At 36.9% G+C, this 24,369-nt stretch overlaps 1 protein-coding gene across 1 annotated transcript in view; it reads left to right on the forward strand.

The window, feature by feature from the left end:
- The window catches only part of LOC108496486 (dynein heavy chain 5, axonemal-like), a 147,086-nt gene that overhangs the window by 86,264 nt on the left and 36,453 nt on the right, over positions 1–24,369 (forward strand). The window contains exons 56-64 of the mRNA XM_017813239.1: positions 5,661–5,879; positions 8,416–8,592; positions 11,930–12,124; positions 14,947–15,102; positions 15,382–15,564; positions 18,478–18,648; positions 19,140–19,518; positions 20,615–20,886; positions 22,768–22,932. Coding sequence (XP_017668728.1) covers positions 5,661–5,879; positions 8,416–8,592; positions 11,930–12,124; positions 14,947–15,102; positions 15,382–15,564; positions 18,478–18,648; positions 19,140–19,518; positions 20,615–20,886; positions 22,768–22,932 — 1,917 coding nt within the window. The remainder of the gene's footprint in view (positions 1–5,660; positions 5,880–8,415; positions 8,593–11,929; positions 12,125–14,946; positions 15,103–15,381; positions 15,565–18,477; positions 18,649–19,139; positions 19,519–20,614; positions 20,887–22,767; positions 22,933–24,369) is intronic.

Genomic DNA, 24,369 nt, shown 5'->3' on the forward strand with positions numbered 1-24,369 from the left:
TCTACTATTTATCCACGAGTGGAAGAGAATAACAGCAGAATGGAGAAGCCCTGACTTTTGCTGTGATTCTGTTAGCCCCCAATTAAAATACTGTGTATAGGAGTATAATTTCCCTTAGAGATGTCTCCTGTGGTTTTAATTAAGTTTTCCTTAGGCCTGTTATGATGATCAAGGGAAATTTGTCTACAGTTTATAAATTCTGTTTGATATTGAGGATTCTCCCTGTCAAACTCAGTTTTAAATATGAGACTTTATTGCCTTTTCTGCTTTCACTTGTCTCCATGCTGAACTAAAAACCATAGCAGGCAATAAGAGGAAATTTGCACCCAAGGAAGAGGTAATAGCCAAGGAGTGTTGAAATTTGATAGTTGTCTGTTTAAATAAATGTGTCCTTGTCAAGGTGATGCCCACTGGGCAGGAAAGCAAGCATACAACTCTGAATTCAAGGCCCACAATAACTGCGGAATGAACATATACTCTGGGGGGTGAAGGAGAGTATTAGATCACCTAACAAAACAGAATGAAGTCAGGACACATAACTGAACAGAAAAGTTCAGAAAAATACAGAAAGTCTTTCAGTGACTAGTAGAGACTGTGAAAAGCAGGTAAGAGACATGATCTCTGTGCCTTTCAAAGGTTATTTTAATTCCAAAGAATGGTCAGTGGTATCAAAGAAAGTTAGGCCAAGATTTATTAATGTCACTCTGCAGGGATCTGTTTGCATGTGTACATATGTATGCATATATACATGTAGGTATTTTTTTCTTTCTTTTTTTTGTTTGGTTGGTTGATTGATTGGTTGGTTGGGTGCTTTTTTTGTATTAATTGATTTTGGAATGTCTGCAAAACCTGTTTATGTGTTTGCCTCTTTACAATGTTTCCCTTAATAATGGTGAATATAAGTGTATCATGATATTGAATCTCTGAGAAAGCTGATATAAAACCAGTGGAGTGTCTATAGGAAAAATCTGCAGCAATCTAAGACAGAGCATTGTAGAGATTGCATTTCCATGAAGAGCTTTCAGCCAGATGCCATGTGCCCAGAACAGGACTGAAGCAAAGGCAAAGATGATCACTCAGCACATCCCCTGAGGCTAAGGAGCAAAGTGACAGAGTCCAAGTGCAAGAAGCCTTCTGGCCTAGTCCAGTAGCAGTGAGTGCTCAATGGACTGTAAGAACAATGAACTTGAAAAGCTAAAATTCTTTAAACACAAGAAGTGCTCAGAAAGCTCCAAATCTTCCTTACCTGTAGTGAACTCTAAAGTTTTGGCCACTTTTTTTTTTTTTAATGGATTCTCCTAGTAACATTTCTCGAATTTACTGAGCAGCAGCTGCTCTTCAGAGTGATTTGGGATTGGTCTGGGCATTCAATTCAAGAGCAGGTGTATGGCCAGTCTTTGCGAACGAAGATTTGGGAAAGGTCATTAACCCTTCGAGCCTGCGCAGTGGATTTTTTAGGTGAGACACAGCGTGCGCTGAACTGAGCCCACCCTTTAATCCTGAGGTTCATCTGCCGGGGCTGAGCAAGCTTGGACAGTGGCAGTGAGGGTCTCAGGACGTAGGTTTGTTTAGAGTGACCTTCTCTTAGATGGATTGCCTTACAGGGCTGACGAGCTCCATCTGCCCGGGGGTCTTTTTCCCTGACTGGGATTCGAACCCGGGCCGCAGTGGTGGGGTCCCCTGGTGGTCTAGTGGTTAGGATGCAAGAGCAGGTGTATATAGAATTAAATGGTACAAGGCTTTTTTTTGTTGGAGAAGTCATTTTTATTGTACTGCCTTCTTGAATCAGGGTCTGATATGCTCAGTACTTTGCAAAATTGAGTTTGCAGTGAATCACAGAGAAACTTTAACGACTATGTCAATACTTATAAATTAAATAGTACTAGTGAATTTTTCCAGGCATTGGAAAGTGATTATCTGCCCCGTTAAATTGTTATAATGATCCCTAGTGTGAATTTGGTCTTGGCTAAGCAGCATTTTCTCAGCAATCTCTGGGCATCTTTCAGGAGCTAGCCTGGTCCAAGGGCCATTTCCACAAGGCTGTTCGCACGGAATCATGCTGTTTTAGAGACTAGGAGAGCTTAAAGTGACCTGTTTTATGCTAGTTAATCCCAGTGCCAGAGAAAGGTCCTGGACATGTTTCATTTAAGTGTATAGTGTGACTCTAATTACATGTTTATTTGTTCTGGTTTTATGTGGAACACAAAAAGGTTAAAAGATGCAGGATCACCTTACCACCTGAAGTCCCCTCTGAGGACAACTTGGAAGAAGGAAAAACAGCTGTTTAACTATTTAGTCTTTGGCCCTTGTTGGCAGAGGCAGTCTCCATATTTGCCCCATGCAGACTGATGCAGAGAGCAGGTAGAGGCACTGGCTGGAGCAGAGAATTGTCTGTCTGCTTCCCCAAAATGCCAATGGCAAGGAAAGGCCGAATCTGGTGCTTTCACGTGAGCCTAGGCATGTTCTAATGTAGCCCCATCTCTCTGGGAGTGCAGGTAAGAATGTGGATCTCATGGCTCAAATCCTCATGATTCATTCACATAAAATCCATTTATTCAGGCTTTCATACTGGATCCAGCTGGAACAAATTGTGAGTCCTTGCTTTGCTCCATGACTCAGAGGGTTGAAATGAAGGGTGTGAAGCTTGTTCACATAGCAATGCCACTAAAATTAGAAAGGCTGCAGTGGTTCTTTGTGGTTGGGAAATACATTTCCTTCCTGCCTTCTATTGGCTGGAAATCTTTGCATGAAGTTGCTTGCAGAAGATTCTCTTTGGCAGCAGAACTTACCTCCTGCTCTCATGGCAAAGCCCTACACAGGAAGCTGCCAGCTAAACTGCCAGTGATGTCGATACAAAAGCTGTGTTTACACCCATATAATTTTGAAAAGTCGAGTTTCAAAAAAAAAAAAAACAACACAGGGAGAGAGGAAATAGTGATGATTTCAAAGGGTAATATGAAACAAGTAGTCTTTCTGCCTTTGGTAGTCACCTAGGTTTGTCATCCTGTTATGTTATCTGTTGTTCTTGTGCAACCAACCATTATTCATCACATATGATTAAGTAACCTACAAATCAAACTAATACTAAAATGTCTCATACTTTGTTATGGTTACCCTAAAATTGGCTAAGAACTTTGGTTAAATTGTCTGTAAAATAGTTTCTTATTATAAGTCATCTTCTAGAGAACCCGTAGTCTTAAGTAAATAATTTTGGTGTGGGTTTTTTTTTTTATAATACAATATATTTTTCCTTTGTATTCGTCTGGAATATTTTTTCATTGTCAGTACATCTTCAAGGCTGATAGCCTTTTAAGAGCTTTTAAGAATGGGGAAATCTATTTTAGCAAACTTTTTCACATTTCTGGATAGTTTATTGCTGCTTTTCATATTTACGAGACATCATTGCTCATATGTATTGGGAATTCACATGCTCATCTTTTTCCATTGAAGTTCACATCCTGCTGTGATAAATGTCAAGGTAAAATATGAATACACACAGCCAGGTGTAAGTTCTCTGTTGTTCCAGCTGTTCTCCCTAGATTGTTCTTCCTGACCCTCCAAGGATCTTGTTCTCTGTGTAACCTCACTGTTTGTCATCTGGGGCTGAAACAATAGGTCATAACATTGTTTTACTCCCATTTTTAGCTCTCAGAGAATTTGAGAATGCTCTGCAGCGGGGAAGGGAGGAGATAGAAGAGGGCTAGTACAGGGCTCTTTCTGGATTTCACTACGAAAGGCCTGACAGCAGATGGCTTAGTGAGGTAATAGAACAGAATAATAAGAGGAGTTTATAACAGATTGAATGACCAAAAGAGAGAGTTTTCTCTCCATGGACAGGATCTGCTCTGCTTAGGATGCCATGGGAAAAACTATCCAGACTCTGTCTGATGCTGCTAGGTGCCCAGCATCTGAAGGGATGTAAAGTTTACTCACTATCTATGTTTGCTTTCTTCTCCTGAACCTTTTTAAAGCAGTTATCTTATTAAGCCATTTGTTGTCGGGCCTTTCCTATTAAGATCCAGAAAAAGCTGTACACTGTCTGTCTCTCTCTCTTTTACCTCACCCTTCTCACCTCTCCCCTGGTGCAGGACACAGTAACAGTACATCAATTCCTCAAAACTCCTTTGCTGTTTAAACTTTTCCTGATAGTCCAAGATTCACTAAAAAATAACACTAGTGGTTCTGAAATCTGCTTAGCTGGATTTGAACAAGACTCACTGATTTAACAGGAGATGCTCTTGAATGAGCTCTTTGATAAACAGTGAAGTAAAAATATTTCAGCAGTCTTACATAATGGAAATTTTGTGAACAGCCATTTTACTGGTTTATCTCGGTTCTGAAATATCTTTTTATCTCTAGGATCTGTCAACAGATAAGGTAGCTACAGTAAACTGAAATTGTGCTGACAGTGCTATTCTGTAGCGTATACTACCTATTTATACTTAGATTACTAATATACATACACATAGATACGTGTGATTTACCTGCATCCAATATACATGTATACAACATACATACGCATAGATATTGGTAATCTACTTCATGATTAGTACATGTGCACTTCTCTAATTCCCTGCCCACAGACCCATCTTTTGAAATACACCAGATTTAATGCTGCTTCTTTTGCTATGCCTAGATCTCAAAATCCGATCTTGGCTTCTCTCTCTTTTTTTTTCTTTTTTTTTTTTTTCCCTATGCAAAGGAAGAAGAATCTGCTGATTTTAACATATTTTGATAAGAATTAGATCTATATTTTTAGTTAAGATTTTATGTGAAAACTCAACCCATGATTCTACTGTTCACCAAAAGTCATTCCAGAGATGCCTTGTACTGTTACTCTTTAAGTGTCATGCAATGTGAGTGTCAAATTTCATATTCGTAATAAAACAGTTTTTACAGTTTCCGTCTTCATAACTCTTATAAAGAAAAAAATAGAAATAAGATACATGATATTTAAAGAAGTTTTTAAAATATTCAGAGTAAATGGAAGCAACCTTTATCTCTAAGTGTGAATTTCATAAGAACTTTGTCAGGCTCTAATCCTTTGCAAACATATATATGGAAATACATTCTGAGTTCACAGAATATTGTTTCCCTGCTGTTAGGAATATAAAAGTTAAGAGGCCACATTTAAATGACTGGTAACTCATCATGCAAATTTATATAGAGATGTGAGAAAAGTCTCTAGAGTTTTACTTTCCAGAGAAGCAAAAAATGCATTTGTTATATATTTGTTGTTGAAGTAATTAATGGAAAAAGAGAGGAAAAGAGTGCTTTTTGTTATCATTAATATTATTTTATAATCAATGAGAACAATCCTAATTTTCTTTTGCACTGAGAATATATTACAAAAAACATTGCATAGGGTGCCTCATGTATCTAGTATACAGCTATTTCAAGTGTGTTGTGATTTAAAATCATTGGTCATTGTGTGATCAATAGATCATTCTGGAAATATTATTGAAACATTTTAAGGTTGCCTTGAATAACTTCGATGCTATGCTTTTCTTCCAGAAGTAAAAAGAAAAAAGTTCTGTCATTATACACATGCATAATTTTTAAATGTACCCAGTGCAGTACAATATGTGCCATTAAATGAATGTCATTTGCTCTTGCCAAATAATAAGAATTAACTACTCTCTATTTCTAAACGTGTGTAGGCAAATTTAGCCTTGCAAGAGGGAAGACTTGCAGCTGCCCAAATGGAACTGAACAGCGCACAAATCCAGCTGGATGAGAAGCAAATGGAACTGAATGAGGTACAAGCCATGTATGATGCTGCTATGAAAGAGAAGCAGGCCTTGCTTGATGATGCTGAGGCGTGCAGAAGGAAGATGAACAATGCCACAGCTCTGATTGAAGGATTAGGTGGAGAAAAGGTAGGTTTCCACACAAAGTAGGTGGGCAGTTTTGAGAATATTTTGTAATGATCATTAACAGTGCTCAAAAAATTCAAGGCATGGTGACATCCTGATATCATATGACACTTTTTTTAGTTATTTATATGGTTGTTTTGCTTGAAGTTAGTGTATCTAACAAAGTAAAACAATTTCTTGTGTTAATTCTTCTGTATGAAGATTTATGTCATATCATATGACTCATATTAGGATAAAGTTCAGATTTAAAGCCAAGGAGCCAAATTCCTTTTAGCTTTAGTAAGAAGAGGAATTAGGCTTAACCTAAATAATTGCCCTGAAATATTTATAAGAAGGATTACTCTCTTTTTCTCACTGAGTATACAAGCATACAAATTTGAAGCTTGACTAATTTTCTGAATTATAATTGAAGTTCAGACTTCTACTGGAACCTTTTACAGAATTATGGGCTGATTGTTATCCTCTGCACTGAGCTTGAAATTTACCTTTCCTATGCAGATTTTTCTGGCTTCAGCCTGAAGGTTTTCAGAGGAAGCAGGATACTCTTTTTACCTCTCTGATTATTTGCTTTGTTAATTCCTTGGTTGATTTCACACAAAATCAAAATTGATAAGAGGCTTGACTTCAACCACTGCGTCCTGCAAGGCTAGGACTTCACAATTTGTTTGCATAGCTGCACTTCAAAGTATATCAGTCAAAAATGTTAGATGCTTTATCATATTTTTTAGTGAATTTCTAAATCTAAGAGCAACACCAAAATAGGAAATTACAGTGCTTTTTTGTGGGTTTTCTGAAGCCTTGAGATATGAGGTCTTGTAAGAGCTGTTACTCCACTCTACTTTTGAAAATTCAGATAAAAAGTTTAAAGACTATATATGACACTTGGAGCATTGGGCTAAACTCACACTGGGTTAAGTGTGTATTTTCTAAATTTGAAACATATAGGTCCTGACCAAGATTGCATGCTGAGCGATTGGAATGGAACAGAAATCTGGAGAGAAAGGGAAAAGCAAAAAATATTAATTAATTTTTATTTTCTAAATGTATTAAAAATAATATTCATGAAATCACTGAATTGTGGAGTAATTGAGATTGGAAGGGACCTCTGGAGATCATATAACACAATACATACACCCTCACCCTCCACTCAAAGCAAGGTTAAGTAGAGCAGGTTGCTCAAGGCATTGTTCAGTTGGGTTTTGAATATTTCCGAAGATTCCACAACTTCCATTGGCAACCTATTCCAGTTCTTGACCACTTCACTGTAAAAAAGGGATATTTTATGTGTTTAATTCGAGTTTCTTGTGTTCCAATTTGTGTCCCTTGCCCCTTGTCCTTTCACAGAGTACCACTGAAAAGAGTCTGGTATCTTCCTCTTCACATCCTCTCATCAGGTATTTGTACACATAGGTAAAATCCCCCCTTCACCATCTGTTTTCAAGACTAAACAATCTCAATTCTCTCAACCAAGGCTGCCCCCAAACTTTACATCCCTGACTAGTTCTTCCTTGTCTGCGAGTCTGAGGTTCAGTGAACTGCCTTTCCCTCATTACATCCTCAGTTAGCTGTGCTCCGAACTTTTTTCAGTGCCATCCTTAAAACTTCCAGGATTGCTTGTATCTTGCTGTGTTGTCCTATCAGAAGATATCAGGTGACTGAAGTCCGCCGTGTAGACCAGGGCCTGTGAATGCAAGGTTTCTTCCCATCGTCTGGAAAAGGCTTCATCTACTTCTTGCTAATCACATAGTCTGTAACAGGCACACACATCACCCACATTGGTCTGCCCTCTGATGCTAACCCGTAAGCTCTCAACTGGCATGTTGTCCGTCCTTGAATCTCAGATGCAGAACTCCATGCATTGCAACAGCTCTCTCATGTGAAAGAAAACTCCTCACCTTCCCAGCCTGTCCTTCCTAACAAGCCTGTATGCAGCTGCTGCAGCTCCCCAGTTGTGGAAGTCTTCCCACCATGTCCCCATGGTCCCCATGACATCATGGCTCTACAACCACATGCAGAATCATTGCTTGTTCTCCATGCTGTGCAAATTCATGGATGAGCACTTCAGAGAGGTGCACAGCTGTGCTAATTTCATATAAACAGTATGAAAGCTGTCCCCATCGTTCTGATAGGCACTTCTTTGTTTATGTGGATATGCTTAGGGTGGTCCTCCATTAGCACCATTTTATTGATAACAAGGTCCCTACTGTTTATACCACCCTACACATTTTGTTTGCCAACCTGGTGCTCCTCTTCTTCACGTGACTGTTGGTCATCCTGTCCCTCCCACTTCATTCCTCTTTTAAAGTACTTCTTACTGGTTTGGCCAACTTATTGGCAAAGATGATTTTTCTCCACTAGGTCAGGTGGTTGCCATCACTCCCAAGCAAACTTCTAGTTCTGAAAAGAATGATTTAAAGTCAAAAATACTCTTGGTTCAAAGAAAAATTATTTACCAGAAAGAGATAAATTCTTAACTTAGATTGTTCCTGTTAGTTTTGTGTCTGCTTAAGCCTACTTCTTTATAATATTTTACGTACAGCTTCGATGGACAGCAAGCAGCAAAAACTTTCAAAATCAAATTATTGATTTGGTGGGGAATGTTCTTCTGGCCACTGGATTTCTCTCCTACTCTGGACCTTTCAATCAGGAGTACAGGAATTTGCTGCTCCACTTGTGGAAGAAAGAAATGGACAACGAGAAGATTCCATACAGTAATGTAAGTGTTCATGCTCTGTCCTGACCTTACTCTTTGCCTTGCAAGAGAAATAATATGCAAACATTTCATTCCACAAATGTACATAATTGGAAAGATTATATGCAGGCCATAATATTCCATCAAATTTTTAATAAATAAAAAATCTGAACAGTTGACAATGGAGCTTGTAAACCAATATGTTTGAAGTTCCTCTTTATACTGTCAGATATTGCAAGATTGATGTGTAGACCATTACTATGACAAATCTGAGAGATGCTGTCTGAGGTCAGCTGTCCTGGGAGGAAATTGGATAATATGAGAAACAAAGTGAAATTTGTCAGCTTAGAATATATTTACCTTTTCATAAGAGGAAACATTACCTCTGCACTTCCGTGCATTGTCAATAAATACCCTCCTGCTATACCCTCTGCCATGTACCCACATCATTTACTTTAGTTTAATTTGATGTATCTTGTGGAAATTATTAACTTAAAACTTGACTTGGTTTACACCACTTCAGCTTGCTCCAGCCTAAGCTTTTAAATCCCATGTACATTTGCCACCAGTGAGGCTGTTCCAGTGAGTCTGACATTACAGCATCTCCTCAACTGGCCTGTGTCTGTGTGGACAGGGGTGTTCTAAAATGCAGAAGCTAGGGTCCCATCAAGCAGCTTCAGTTCCCTGCTTCTTCATATACTACGTTTATTAAAGTGAGCAACCTGCATGCTGGTACTATGATACAGGGCAGGATCCTTTACATGAATCTTATTCTTTCCTTTTACCACTATCTTTCTCAAGAGTGCCAGACCTGACAGCTGTTCTGGTGCATAGGCTTTGCTCATGGCCAGCAGCAGCCTTGTTCCTATTCCGTGACTTTTAGGAGGTCTGCCTAATGTTCTTCCCTGCACCTGGAAGACATACTCATGCTGAATGCAGAATTGAGGCCATAATAATCAAAACTATCTTTCTGAGTAATTTATGTTGACTTCCACTTGATTTTCTGAATACTTGTGTACGTTTTCTTCAGCAGTTAAACACTGGAGAAATAGTTCAGGGACTCTCTCTTACTCTCAGTATGGGAGTTGAGGCATTTAGCTCAAATGGCTCCTGTTCTCAGCTGTCAAAGCTTTTGACAGAGCAGGTGCTGCTGAAAAGCGCTGCGAGGTAGTGAGCAACCTGTACACAGCTGTGGCTGTATCATTGTGAAGCAGTTAAAAGTAGATCACTGATGCCTCTTCTTTTCAGGTTTTGTGAGATTTGGCACTTAAAACCTCTGTTAAGGAGACCTCTTTGCTGTGAGAGGTTTGTTCACCTAATAGAGGTTACTTGTGAATCTCTTTTTTATTATTTTTTAGGTTAGGTGGTGCATAATGCTTCCTGTAATGCTGATTAACCTTGACCTGACAGAGTGAAGCTCGCAGTCCGGCCCAGTTTATGCTATGAATTACAAAGATGAATTATTCTTACTTGCGCAGCAAAGCTCTTTGAAAGCTCCTGATTATAAAAAATACGTAAGGCCAAGATGGATTTATTAATAAAGTACCAGGAACAGTGCAGTTTCAGGCAAGATTCTTTACCAGTGTTGTATGGGAGTTATCCTACATACATTCACCCCAGGGAGGCTCTTTCTCAAATTCACTGTACAAAATGTTCTTAAAAGCTACTTACCTCGGGGAATATCTGTCAAGATTCTTCCATTTAAGGATAATAAACTGGATGTATAGTGTCCTTAGAAAGCAAGATATAAAGAAGTAAAATTCTGCCTCTATGAAGGTGTTCTGACCACATTACTACTGAGGTGCATCCTTGAAAATTTGAGGAATACTTTCTGATAGTTTCTGTGTTGCTTTCCCCCCAACACCCTCTTCCCCCTCATATGTCTGGGTTACATGGAGAATGCCATAATTAATGAGTTTCAAAGCATAATAAACATTCTGTTTAGATAGTTCTCATTAAAGACAGAATTATGATTTCACTGATAGTGGGTGGAAGAGAGTTTTAATTTTTTTCAAGTGAATTAACTGCTCATGAAAGGCAGCATATGGGCCTTTCTTGATACTTCACACCACAGGAAAGATAGCGGCTTTGCAGTTCAAGCAAAAGGCTTGACATCTGCCTTACTTTGTCACAGATTAACTGACCATATGAGTGATTTAGGGATAACAATTTAAAAAGACCTATTTAAAATTAGTTATCTATCTGTATAGTTAGGCATTTAAATTAGCTAATTTTCAGAGTTGCAGGGTGACTGATACTTCTTGCTGCGATAAGAAAAAAATTTAAAGCTGTTTAGATCCTACTCATCTGCTTAAGGAGCTAAATATGGTTTTAGATTCCAATTGCCGAAAAATTTGGCTATTAAATGCTTTACTGTCCTTTGCACAAATGGAAATTGGACTCCTAAAGTTTCTACATCTTCTGAGAATGGTTTGTGTTGCTTCATTCAAAGTCTTCAGTAATTATAGAAGTAAAAAAATCAAAAGGGTAAAAAGGCTTTGGAGTCTTGCAGCCACTGGTATCAGTAACTCCCATGATTACATCACAAGCCTCACAGTTTTGCTTTGGGCTTCAGATGTTGAATTATGTGATTTTTGCAGGACTTGCAGGCTTTTTCTTTCTTTCAAACATGTATGTTTGTAGAGAAAGCTTACAAATAGGAATCCTAGAACGAAAAATGTAAGGAGCAAATTAAAAAAACCCTTCAACTTTGTTCTTTTTAAAGTCTCAATCCTTAGTAAGGTACTTTTCTGAATTGGAGAGCTTGGTTTGTTATTTTAAGCACTGTTTTCTTCACATACATATTTTTGAGAGACCAGTCACTTTTCATAGTGAATAAAACAAAACCGGTTAATTGACATGCACAAATCAAACTTTAGGAGAATGTGTAAACTTTGAAGGGTCTTGACTTAGCAACAATAACCTTCTATGATAGCTCATGGTTATTGATCCTTAGCACATCTCCTCTTTCTTCTATTAGTCTCCCACAAGCCATTCTGTACTCATATACATACTTTTCAGCAGGTGGAAGCTCTTGTGAGCAAGATGATGCTTCCTCTCCACCTAGCAGGAAAAGAGTTTGCTAATACCAAAATCAGTTTGTCATTAGATATTGAACTGACTTCAGAGTTTTTCTGAAACTCTTTGATGCACATCAAAGTCTCAACAGAATTCACTTTCATTATTGCTCAACTGCAATGATTTAGCCACTGAACTTTAAAGAAAAGAAATAGTAAGCAATAACTACCAAATGCACTCTATCACGCATTATGATCAGAATAAGAAGAAAAAACATCCATCAAATATTTTAGTATAACTCCTCTACCTGGTACTAATTTTGTAATTACATATTTTCTATTAGAACTTGAATCTTACTGGTATGCTTGTTGACAATGCTACTGTGGGTGAATGGAACGTCCAGGGTCTTCCAAATGATGACCTCTCAATTCAGAATGGCATTATTGTCACAAAAGCATCTAGATATCCTTTGCTGATTGATCCACAAGGTCAAGGAAACATCTGGATTAAAAATAAGGAAAGGAATAATGGACTTCAGGTAAATAGTTAATTTACAATTATTTTTTTTTGTGTGTTCACATTATATGATGCATGTTTATGGTATACAGTTAAGCAGAAATTAAAACAAGAGTGACAGAGAATCTTTAATCAATATCAGGGTGAAGTGGCTTGGAAAGATACATTATGCCATATCTATTTTTATGATGAATCATTTAATTGCATGCCACAATCAAAGAGAAACAAAGAGGGAAGTAAAAGACTTGCAAATATGGACCAGACAGGATCAGGGAGTTGGTGCTACTTGGTGATAATATTTTAGGGTAAGCATTTTAAGAGGCAAATGGGGAAAAGAAAAAGGGAGGAATTGAAAAGAATGGTAGACTGAATTAAGATGGAAATCTAGTGATCTTTAGGCATATCAAATGCAAAGTCCAAATTTAGACTGCATTTTGATTAAATGCATGTGATAAAAATATTTATTGCTTAATTTATCCGCCTTCCTTACTTTCTATCTAGCAGTGTATCCTGTTTGGAATCTAGATTTTCTATTTAATTTAAAATTGTCTTTTTTTTCCCTTCTAGTCAGCTGACTCTCCATGCTTTGTTACACCAGTAAGGATAAGATGGGTTATGATAAAAATCTAAACACATAATATATTTTCAGGCCAGATCAAGCATGACACTAAAGAGTGAGTTGATAGTACAGCAAGTCTGTCTACAATTGTAGATTATCACATGAATACCATGGTATACTCTCTTCACTCTAAATGAGAGTGATGGATGAGAAAAAGAAACTGAGAATGAATGTAAGTATGGTGACATCCAGAGAGCTGATGACCCCATGGTGATGTCATTAACTAAAGCCTTAACTTTCTAAAGCTTGATCTAGATCTGCTTTTCCTAGAACTGTTAAAAAAGGCCAAACATTCAATTCCACACCAAATCCAGTTTCTGCTGAGTTGAATATGCTCAAAAATAGGTGTAGAAAGATTGGTAGAAACAGCAAGTATTGTCTAAGAAACAGAAAAATAATGTACGATATTCAAAGATCTTGGAAAAATGGATGTCTTTACTAAAATATGATGAAAAGCTCCTTTAAAATGTATGACTGGTATTCAGAGAAGTGTTTAGGCATTTTGTGAGTGTGTGAAATCTACTGTCTTGCAGTAGATAACATGGCTTCCTCTAAATTACATCAGACCTTATTTTGGCTGCCAAATATTGGATCAAGAGAGGCTAGTGTAAGTAACCAACAGGAAAAAATAGAGAGAAAATTGCATCTTATATTCCATCTGCCTTGAACCTTACATCTCCTACTCAGGATTTCAGAGAGCTGCCAGTCTGAGCTCAGGAGTGGCAACAGTGAATCTCCTTCAGTTAGGGACCTGCACCGACTCTTTTTGTCCTGCTGGAGAGCCTTTTCCCCAGTAATTCTAATGTCCTTCAAGCTGCAACTTCTTGTTCCCTCCCTTGAGGAGCACTGAGTGCCCTCCAAGAGGCTGCACTTGCCATATGCATCCTGCAGAAGGGGACTGTGAACACACAGGTTCCATTCCATTCTCTGGTCCAGTAATTGCATAAGGATCTTGCACCATGTACTCACCGAAGCAGGGACTAGGAGATGTAGATTAAAATACAACTTCCTCTCTTCCCACTATTCACACACTGCAAGTGACATTTGACAGATGAGCCAGAGAAAAACGTCTACCAGGCTTGCCTTGTGTTCAGTATGTGTGAATATTCAGCATATGAAATTTGTGAATCCCAACGGGGCTTAACTACTGAGCTGCTGAGGACTCTCAAAATTTACAGGGCTTTGAATACACACATATGTGGCCTCTAAATGCAGAGGAAGCTTTTACTCATGAAAATGCAGTCAGTTATGGGATTTTAGACTTCCTGGCTCGGGTGTCAGCTGTGTTATAAGAATCCAAGTTCTTCCCCGTAAAGTCCAGGAGGAAAAGGGTTATATCAAGACTGTAAATACCCAAGTGTTTAGATTATGGCTTTAGATCTGGGATGTTGTAATTTGCTATGGTCTTGTTAGGGTTATGTTGTTGGTCACACATACATTAGCTTTACCCCTCAGTTTAATTTGGAGTAAAATGTAGGCAACAGGCTGTTCTGGCAGATACATGTATGGGTATATTATAACTTTGCTACATTATAACAAAGCAAAAAGTTCACAGTGGTGGAACATAGTATTAGTTTTTAAATAATATACTGGTTTAAAACTGTGTAATGTGGCAGTAGATGTTTTAAATATGCTTTTTTTTTTTAAAGAGCATTGCCTGCAAGACAAGGATTTATTTTAAAAACATGTCTGCCCTAACTTTTATTTCTAGTAAAAAATCCACCCCAAACTCATGGTTTAATAGATGCCTGGAAAGGCTATTAAATTATCATCTCAAAGACTTACGTTAAATATATTAAATTTAAATAAATGAAAAGGAATCTATGTGATTTTTAGCAATTTTAAGACTGGTAGAACTGAACTGGAAATTCAACATCTGATGGCATAGCAGACCTCCTATGTAACACTGAACCCTGTCTGAACCCCATAAATATTTCCCTACTTCACATTAGTGTTCTAAGCGTAAATCCATTAATATTTAAAAGGTATTAAGATATTACTGTGATTAGATAGATATGCAGATAAATAAGTAAGTAGATAACAACAAAAGAAATGTTAAGTTCAAAGCAAAACTTCATTTCAGCAGAGGCAAGTGTTGGTCCCTAAAATGTAATCATTTGTGTAGATATCCCAGGATGAGTATGATTTTTTTAAGTTTCAGTAGATTTTATGCTGATTTCTATGTGCTTACAAATGCATGCTGTATTGTGAATCAACCTTCCTAGGTTACAGCTATGAACCACAAGTTCTTCAGAAGTCACATAGAAGACTGCTTGTCCCTTGGCCGACCTTTGTTAATTGAAGATGTTGGAGAGGAACTTGATCCTGCTCTAGATAACATCTTGGAAAAAAATTTCATAAAATCTGGTTCAGCACTCAAAGTAAGATGAATTGTAAACATGAAATTAAAACCCAATAGGACAGGTGCTGGGTATCAGGTAGTCTGAATACCGATGAGATTCAGACCTTTACAGCACTTAGAAAATAAGCAGTGAACTCATGGGGTTGTTTGAAGGATTTTTTTACCCATTAAGCAGAAAGTTTAAAAAGTGTAAATTAAAATGTAAAAAAAAAAAAGGTCATAAATTTTTCATTGGATAAAATAACTTTTTTTTTCTGAATTCAGCTTTTGAAAATTGACTAATATGTTCTGTTTTCAGGTGAAAGTAGGTGACAAGGAGGTAGATCTGATGAATGGGTTTGCCCTCTATATGACAACCAAATTGGCTAATCCTGTCTATACTCCAGAAATCAGTGCAAGAACAACTGTGATTGACTTTACTGTTACTATGAAAGGGCTGGAAGATCAGCTCCTTGGCCGTGTCATCCTCACAGAAAAACAGGTATCTAATAACTTGCAGTGTCTGTATAGATGGAAGGCTTGTTCAATGTCTGCACTGTGAGTGCATATATATTCAACATCGTGGTTGAAATCAAATACAAGAACAAAATTTTGAATGAAGGTTTAAGGGCTGTGCATTCGCTGAAAGACAACGTGGAGATGTTTTTTAATTGAATGGAGGAACCTAAACATTTATTTTAAGATCTGGCCTTGGAAAGAGAAGAAAGAAAGTTATTCATTAAAAATACATCACAAGCATGTACATGACATACATAAAATATCCTTATTCCTTCATATATAGCAAGGGCTTCTTGTTGCATCAGAAATCTCTTTTATTTCTGAATTCCTTTTTAAACTTAATTTGAATTACATGAAAAATTGCTTATGAACTTGAACTATTTTTGCCAGCCAGGCTCTAGTGTGCAAGGAGATAAAAGATTCTTAAGGAGCCCTGAACACTGACTTGACTATGCTCTTACTGAAATTTGCATTGATTATGTGGGAGTAAATATAAGGAAGAAAATCCTCTCTCAGGTGAGAGGAAAAAAACCTATTTGGATTAGTAGAGCTGCTGCTTTCAGTAAGTATCTCAGGTAGGCTTGCTCATGTGAGAGCAGTTCCCTACTTTAAGGGAATTCATTCCATCTTCTTTGACTTCCCAAAGCATTTGCTAACCAGTGTGCTTTAGTGTTGCTGTCATTTTCTCCAGCCAACACCCTTCCACTTTGCTCAAATGAGCATTTGCTGAAGTAAGGACTGAAATTTAAGTGCTCATCCTTCAGTCTGACAGTCAAAACCAGAGGCTGGAAAGTCATTGCTATACACAAACTTCCTGTGAATTGTTCCATGAAAAATGGAAAAACTATAACAGCAGGTACTGGGCAAAAAGCTGTGCATTAACAGGGTGGGACAAATGCTATGGATGCAAAAATTTTAATCTTTAATCCAGTAGATATATGTTTACGTAAGCAATATTGAACAGCAACTACTTAGCTCTGATGGGCCGGAGAGGTCTAAATCAAGAAATAAGTTAAATAAATTTCTCATGACCTACATTTAAAACTCCTCTCTCCACACAGAGGTACCGTTGCTCTGTGGTTTTGTTTTTTTTCCTGGACAGAACTACTAGAGAATTCATATTGAATGTATGTAACCACACCTAGACTGCATTTTGGGTCAAAAATATAGTCACTGAAAAATATTAATCCAGTGCTTTACATCAGCTAAAGAGCGCTGCAAAGGTACCTGATTAGTATCTGCACTACTTGCTGCACAGGATCATGGTTGCAGCTGATCAACATTTATTAAACTTCTCTCTTTAGCAGATATGGAGACTTCATGCTTGTTGTGCCTCTTCTGTCTCAATTAGAGATGAACATCATGGTGTAGGTAGCCAGAGCCAATGGGATTCTAATAAATTTAGTTCAAAGAAAAAACAGAATATGAACAAAGATTCTGAAGAACGGGTTTTATATTACAAAGAGACAATTTTATGATGGAGCTAAAGTAACAGATTAAAGGAACTAAGACATTCTTAAAGATCAGTAACGATCAATGAAATATGATCCAAGAAATGTTTATTTTTCTCAGCTTTATAGATTGCTCCTGTGACTATATGAAAAAAATTATCAGCATCTTTTTATACTTTGATAATGAAGTTGCTGCCACTATTTGTGTTCAGAAGAGGTATTTTTTATGTTTCAAATGTGGTTATGAAATTCTCTTGCAAACAAGACTTGCATCTGGTATATTTGCTAATTCCAAAAGATACCTTTTAGAGGCTTACAAATCAAATGGCTGGAGTGTCTATTATTAAACAAAACACATCCTTACATGGAATTTAAGCATGTGCTTAAGTGCATGTTTGAGTGTTCTGTAGAACTATTCCTTTTGTGTAGTTTGAATCTTTTATTTTGCATTAGGGGCATAGAAAAAGAAGTAAATGCAGAAAATTTGAAGCTGAATGACTGATGCTTAAGTCATTCTCCTCTTTTTGGAATGCAGTTACTTGTAGCTTCCATAGAAGCTACATTCTATAGCCCTAGACCATATTTCAAACAGGTTTCCAAATCAGAAGTTTGTGAAACTAAAGAAATTTGTCACTTTGAAATATGGGAGAACCCCTTCCCTTACTGTATAACTCTGTACATCTCCTTTTCTCTCTAACTTGGCATGTTGACAAGAATGAGAATAAACTGAAGCTATAGCTGTAGGTAGACTATTATTAACTACCCATTTCTTACAAGGTTGACTTGATTGATTAAATAAAGGTAGCCAGCAAGAGTATCCCTAAGCTGTGTTGGACTGTGCAGTACAGATACCTCATTTCATTTGGCATTGTGCTGACTTGTATGTCATTGTTCCTTTGTCGTTGTCTGTCTTGTAGAAATGGCTTAAAAATTCCATATGACATAAATAATATTTGAAACATTTCCTATTTTATAAGCAGTAGAGGATGGTATCTTTCAAAATCACAGAATCGTAGAAATTAGAAATGGAAAAGGTCATCCAGTCAACTTGGCTCACACTGTAAAATCCATCCATACAATGCACGTCCTTGGTCTGATCTTATTTTAAGTACTTAATGTAACGTGGCTTTTGTCACTTCGCATTGGAAACTGGCTTTCATGCCTTTTGCATCTTACTGTGAGGAAGCTTTTCTTGGTAATTCTGATGTTTTCATTCCCCAGTATGCTGAATTAATCAAATAAATACAGTGTACATATGAATTAATTTTATATATATTCAGTATACATATAAATTGCTTTACTACAGAAATATTTTGTAATATTTATGTATTTCACAGAAAAGGCAACAAATACTCCAATCTGACATGCGTGAAATCATGTTTTCTTTAGAAGGAGTCTTTCTTTGAATTAATTTTAAATATTCTAAGGAAATTTTCTGAATACAGGAACTGGAGGCAGAAAGAATCAAACTGATGGAACAAGTGACATCTAACAAGAGGAAAATGCAGGAGCTTGAAGATAATCTACTCTGCCGTCTAACCAGTATGGAAGGCTCATTGGTTGAAGATGAATCTCTAATAGAAGTCCTAAAGATCACTAAAACAACAGCAGAAGAGGTGAATTTATAATGCACTGTAATTGTAATTTATATAGTATATGTAGACAGATTTTTGTTCTTGTTTGGCATTTTTTATTTTGATTTGGTTTTTTATTTGGTTTTGTTTGTTTGTTTGTTTTGGACTGGTTTTTTTTTTGTTTTGTTTATTTTTTTCGTTCAGAGACACTATATAAGGTCTGACTTCTTGGCAAATAAGTAGTGGAAGCACTGTAATTTTTCTACATAAAATGTTACAAAATTAAACTGTTACTTGGATACTGTTTTATATTGCAGGCATATTTTGCAGGTGTAAGTTCGAATTAATTCCCATTGTGCTAAGTGTTGTAACAAAAGAAGACACAATGTCTTTGTTGAAACACTGACAGAGGGAAGCAAAGCTTAAATGAAAATACTATTATGGTTTTAATCAAGACCTTTTCTTTTTGCCTGTGCAGTATAAACTACAAGTGACACAACTTAATCGTCATGGTCTTTTTCATTAATTTTAAGGTCAGTGAAAAAATAAGCATAGCAATGCAAACCGAGGTGAAAATCAATACTGCACGTGAAGAGTATCGTCCTGTTGCAGGTCGTGGTAGCATCCTTTATTTCCTAATTGTGGAAATGAGTGCAGTTAATGTCATGTACCAAACATCCTTACGGCAGTTCCTTGGCATTTTTGACCTATCAGTGGAAAGATCTCGGAAATCTCAGATCACAACAAAAAGGGTAATATATATAATCGAGCATCTCACCTATGAAGTCTTCAAGTACACAGTTCGGGGGCTGTATGAAAATCATAGATTCCTGTTTACATTGCTTCTGGCACTGACGATTGACTTGCAGGCCAAGAAAATTTCACATGCTGAGTTTGAGACATTGATAAAAGGTAATTTCTCTAAAAATGTTCTTGTTCGCACATGCCTGCTAATGATAGTGCTTGCCTTAACAATATATCTCTGGTTTTTAACTGGTGAATGAAAGCATATATAGCCTAAGAGGGAATTAAGAGATAAATTTTCCAAAACAAGAGCAGTATAGATAATTTGTTATAAAAATAATGCTTAGATGAGGATTATTGTAATTGCTTTACACTGCAAAACAGGAAAAAAAAAGTCCATTACTTTGTGAGAGAATCTATTGTCTCTTTTTCATCTGCCTCTTTTTCAAGTTGTCACATACCTATGTCTGAGATTGTAGACAAAAAGCAAAAGCTCTCTTGATGGCTGATGAGCAAGCATGTGAATGCATGAGGACTCTGTACCATGGTTATGTATCAGTATAAAAAAGGGGAAGTCTGTTACATGTTGTAAAACACTGTTATATTGTATTACATTGTGCCACCACTGTATGTCAGTACTTAGACACAATGAAAAAGAAAAATTTTAGTAAGGTTTATAAAATTGGATGGGGGTTGACTCCATGGTCTCCAAGATATGATAAGTGCAATCTGGTACAAAGATAAGTGCAGTCAGGTACTTGGCATCTGAATATTTCAGTTTGTTTGGCAAACACTGATTTACTGTTCAGCTGTGGCTCAGCTGTGTTGGAGGTGCAAATGGGCATGATGATGAGTGATGGTTGAGCTAAAAGGCTGTTGAAGTTGCACAGTCCTGGAAATGAATGCACTATGTTCTTTCTTATTCTTTAGTCTCAGGGAAGGGAGACTCTGCTAACCATAGGTTCTTTCTACATCTGGTCTGAAGACCTGGGTTTGAGTATCATTTTAGGTAGTCAAGTTTTATTCCAACTCTACAGATGCAGAGGGAGCAGCACAAAAATTACTGGGATATCAGCTTTGGGAGGAACTGAGGGCGGTTCTCCAATGGGTCTTTGTTAAATGATTCTTCCATGCAAATTCTAGGCCTCTAAGTCCTGATTTACATGGATTTGTACTCCATAAATTATATAAATAAGTATTTTTTATTACTTGTCATTTTTTCTGTTTAACAATGTTTTCCTCTACAATACGTTTCACTTTGCAGGAGGTGCCAGCTTGGATATGAATTCTGTGGAACCAAAACCAAAAAAGTGGATCCTTGACATGACATGGCTCAATCTCGTGCAGTTATCTAATTTGTACCCTTTCAATCAACTTCTGGTGCAAATTGTTAAGAATGAGAAGTCTTGGAAAGCTTGGTTTGATGAAGAAGCACCTGAAAAAGCTGTTATTCCTGATGGCTATGACAACTTACTGGATCAATTCCGTAAGCTGCTCCTTGTCCGTAGCTGGTGCCCAGATCATACTGTTGCCCAAGTAAGATACGCTTTTGTACAATAGTTATGCCATGTGGCATCTCCTGTAGAACTGCTAGTTCCAAACTTACATTCTCTGAATTGTTGTTATCATAATATTTGTTGCCGAGTGAGCTATTTTGAAAAATCAGATATTGAAATCCTCGTAATAAATACGTGTGAAAATACTAATTTATTTAATTGCTATGAATTGGAAAGCAGAACATGAAATAAATTGTGCTGGAGCTGTAAGAATACCATTGTTTTTGTGTGGCTCTTCTAAAGTCAAGTCATGAAACCCGTAAAGCAGTTGCATTCATCTGGTGAATCAAGAGATACATTCCTGGGTTTTTTTCATGGAAGAAGTGGAAAGAGAACAGTTCACTTTTATGACAGGTGCACTAAAATAGCAGATAAACTGTTTACTTCCCATCCATATGGAGGAAGTAATAATTAAGATGGTCTCATGGCAAATATCATAAAAGAAACTGCAATAGACTAGCAGTTTCTCCACAGTCTGTGATGTTTGGAGTTTTCTTTTCTGTGAAGGTGTAAAAGAGATATATGAGCCTATGAGTATCCTCTTTTCACTTTTTTTTGTGTTTTGGGGTTTTTTTTTGTCTTTATACTGTAAAGTAATACTTTTCCTTTCCTGCATATCTCAACTTTACATGTTGCATGCTGTGATAGCACCCATGTTGTTTTTAGGGGACATCATTTTTTCATGGACCCCTTTTTCAACAAGACTCCCTCCATCCTTTTTCCTTTTCTATTCTGCAGCTGGTAAGCAGTAGAGAAGTATGGGATCTCCATCTGCCACAATTTAAACAGAGCAAAATAATAAAGCTGTACTACTTATTTATCTTACTGTCTTGCCCAACCATTTTTGAGAAATACTGTCTCGGAACAATGGTTGCAAAAAATGTCATTATTTTATTTTTTGAGGAAAGAGGGAATGTTTTTGTTACTATCTCCTTTATCTCTTCTTTCCCTTCTGTGTTTTCCCAAGTATTATAAATTTTACCTGCCTCTGCTAGGACAGAAGTTACACTTAATAGTGGATGACTAAGTTATTTTTTTCTGCAGTTGATGTCTTCCTCAGTCCACCTTGTTCCTTGGTGTTTTCTCTCCATCATGCATGCCTCTGAATCTGTGCTACTCATTGCATAGCTAGGAAATCACGTCAGTCAAAAAAGAATTTCATGCTCCAGGGTAGCTTTAGAAGTTCTTTTAGAAAATGCTTTAGAAAAGAAGAAAATAGAGGCATAGAGAAATTTTGACCTTTAAGGATAAAGTCTGAGCTGTGTTTATGTTTTGTAGAAAGAGATATTCAGTGTAAGAGACTTGAACTGGATAACCACTGGACAGGAGAATTTGTTTGAAGTTCCAGCAAATATATGGCAGATAGTAACTGGGTCAGATGAGAGATCTGTCTAATCCACTATGCTTAGAGACAGTGTCAGCAATACATGCTTAGAGGAGCTAAGAATGGAACTGGTATAGAGAAACGCTTTTCTTTGGCTACTCACCAAGTTTTAGCAGTCAGTAATTTAGGGGCAATATCTGGGCTGTTCCTCAGAGCCAACAGTGGATCTATTCTGCATAGATTTTTCTTGTTCTTTAGAAAAAAAAGCATTTAGCATCCTCTAGCAACAATATTCACAGGGTGGCTGGTGTGTGAGCAGAATTCTTTCTTTTCTTTCTTTGAAGTTTGCTATCTGAGAATTTCAGTGGTTGCCTCCTGTGGACTGTAACTTCTGTTGCAGCAAAGTTGAAAATGAAAGTTTAGAAAGTCATTGCCTTCCAATGTAGGTATTGGTAAATTCCACATCAATGATTAATGCTAAATTAAAAAAAGTAAAGGTATATATATTTCTGGTACCTACCTTTTTTTCTTTTTCAGGCTCGACACTACATTGCAGAATCTCTTGGAGGAAAATATGCAGAAGGATTTATTCTTGAAATGGAAGCAATGTGGACAGAAAGTGACTGTCGAACACCTTTGACATGCCTTTTATCAGTGGGGTCTGACCCCACTGAAAGTATAGAACGTCTTGCAAAATCAAAGGTATCCTCTAAACTGAGTTGTCTGAAGCTGATAAAGACAATTTTAACTGTCCTTTGCACTAGAAATACTTCCACATTTTTAGAAGTTCAAATGATGATGTTTGTATTCATACTAGTGTTCAATGAAAGTTAATTTTTCACCAGTAGCCAAAATGCAATTACTAGGAAATGGAAATATTACAGTCTTGCTTTTTGCAGTTGTTTGATTCCAGTGAGTCCTCCATCTTTATCCAGCAGATTATGATAGTCCATTACTTAGGAAAAGTACTGAGCTATGAAAACAAAACAATATTTGTGGTTTACATTGTGTTGCATTCACTGTAGGAGCTGAGAGCAAGAACAATCACAGGAAGATACAGAAAAAAAATCATAAATATGGTGACAAAAGAAATTAACTTGAAGACCCTACAATTCAATCTATTCACTTGATGGAGACAGTTAATATTTCTTACATAATATCATCACTTTAAGGCACTCTGTGCTTTGTTTTATGGTTCACAGCATAGATGAATGTAAAATTTTCCCAAGAACAAGTTATTTACAGTAGATTTCCATAAATTTTCCTCCTTGTTAGAATGCATCTTCATTTAATGGTGCAGGATTTTGGTATACACTAAGTAAGACATACTTGCAGAAGTGGGGAACATCCATAAATCTCTTTAGCTTATTAATTAGAATTTGTAGATACTTGTTCTCTCTGAAAATCAGGACTCTTATTTGTCTGTCTGTGTTGAAGACAGCTTATGTTCTAACTCTCATTTAAGTGTTTAGATTTAGGAATCTTCATTCTGAAGCTGTTAATCTTATCCCCCAGAACTGTGCAGACAGCCAGCCACAAATACACAAATATAGGGAGGGACAAAAACAGCAGTTGGGTGAGCAGGATTTTTAGGCTTATTGGAAACAATGAGTTGTAAAAATGCATCACAAAAAATTCTATTTTAAAAACCATTTTGACTTTTTAGAATATTTGAAATTAACTACAAGAATATTTATAGACTAGAAATGGCAAATTTTTTTTAGTTGTTTTTCAATTCCAAGTAAACACATTAGATGACCATGTTTGGATTCCTGTTTTCATGGCATATGGTATGAATACAAATGGAGTGTCACCTTTGTGATGATCTTTTCATTTACCTACCTGGTTCTTCAACATATGTATCCTGTGAAATGGACTTCTAGATGGGTACTCCAGTAGGAGTTAGTTTCTGTAATCAATAAAGAGTCAGTTGACAGCAATTCAGAGCATACAACTGGAACTTAACTCTAACTTGCATTGAGAAGTTGAGTATTTTTATCCCATTGGCCATGTGAGGGGACAGCGAACACTAATCTTCTAACAAGTCAGCCAGTCACTTATAGCCACTATTGCAAGGAGTGGAATAGGTTGTATGGCCAGTCTTCGCGAGCGAAGATTTGGGAAAGGTCATTAACCCTT

The sequence above is a fragment of the Lepidothrix coronata genome, unplaced genomic scaffold, assembly GCF_001604755.1.
Source record: "Lepidothrix coronata isolate B3197 unplaced genomic scaffold, Lepidothrix_coronata-1.0 Scaffold40, whole genome shotgun sequence".
In the NCBI taxonomy this organism is placed as follows: Eukaryota; Metazoa; Chordata; class Aves; order Passeriformes; family Pipridae; genus Lepidothrix; species Lepidothrix coronata.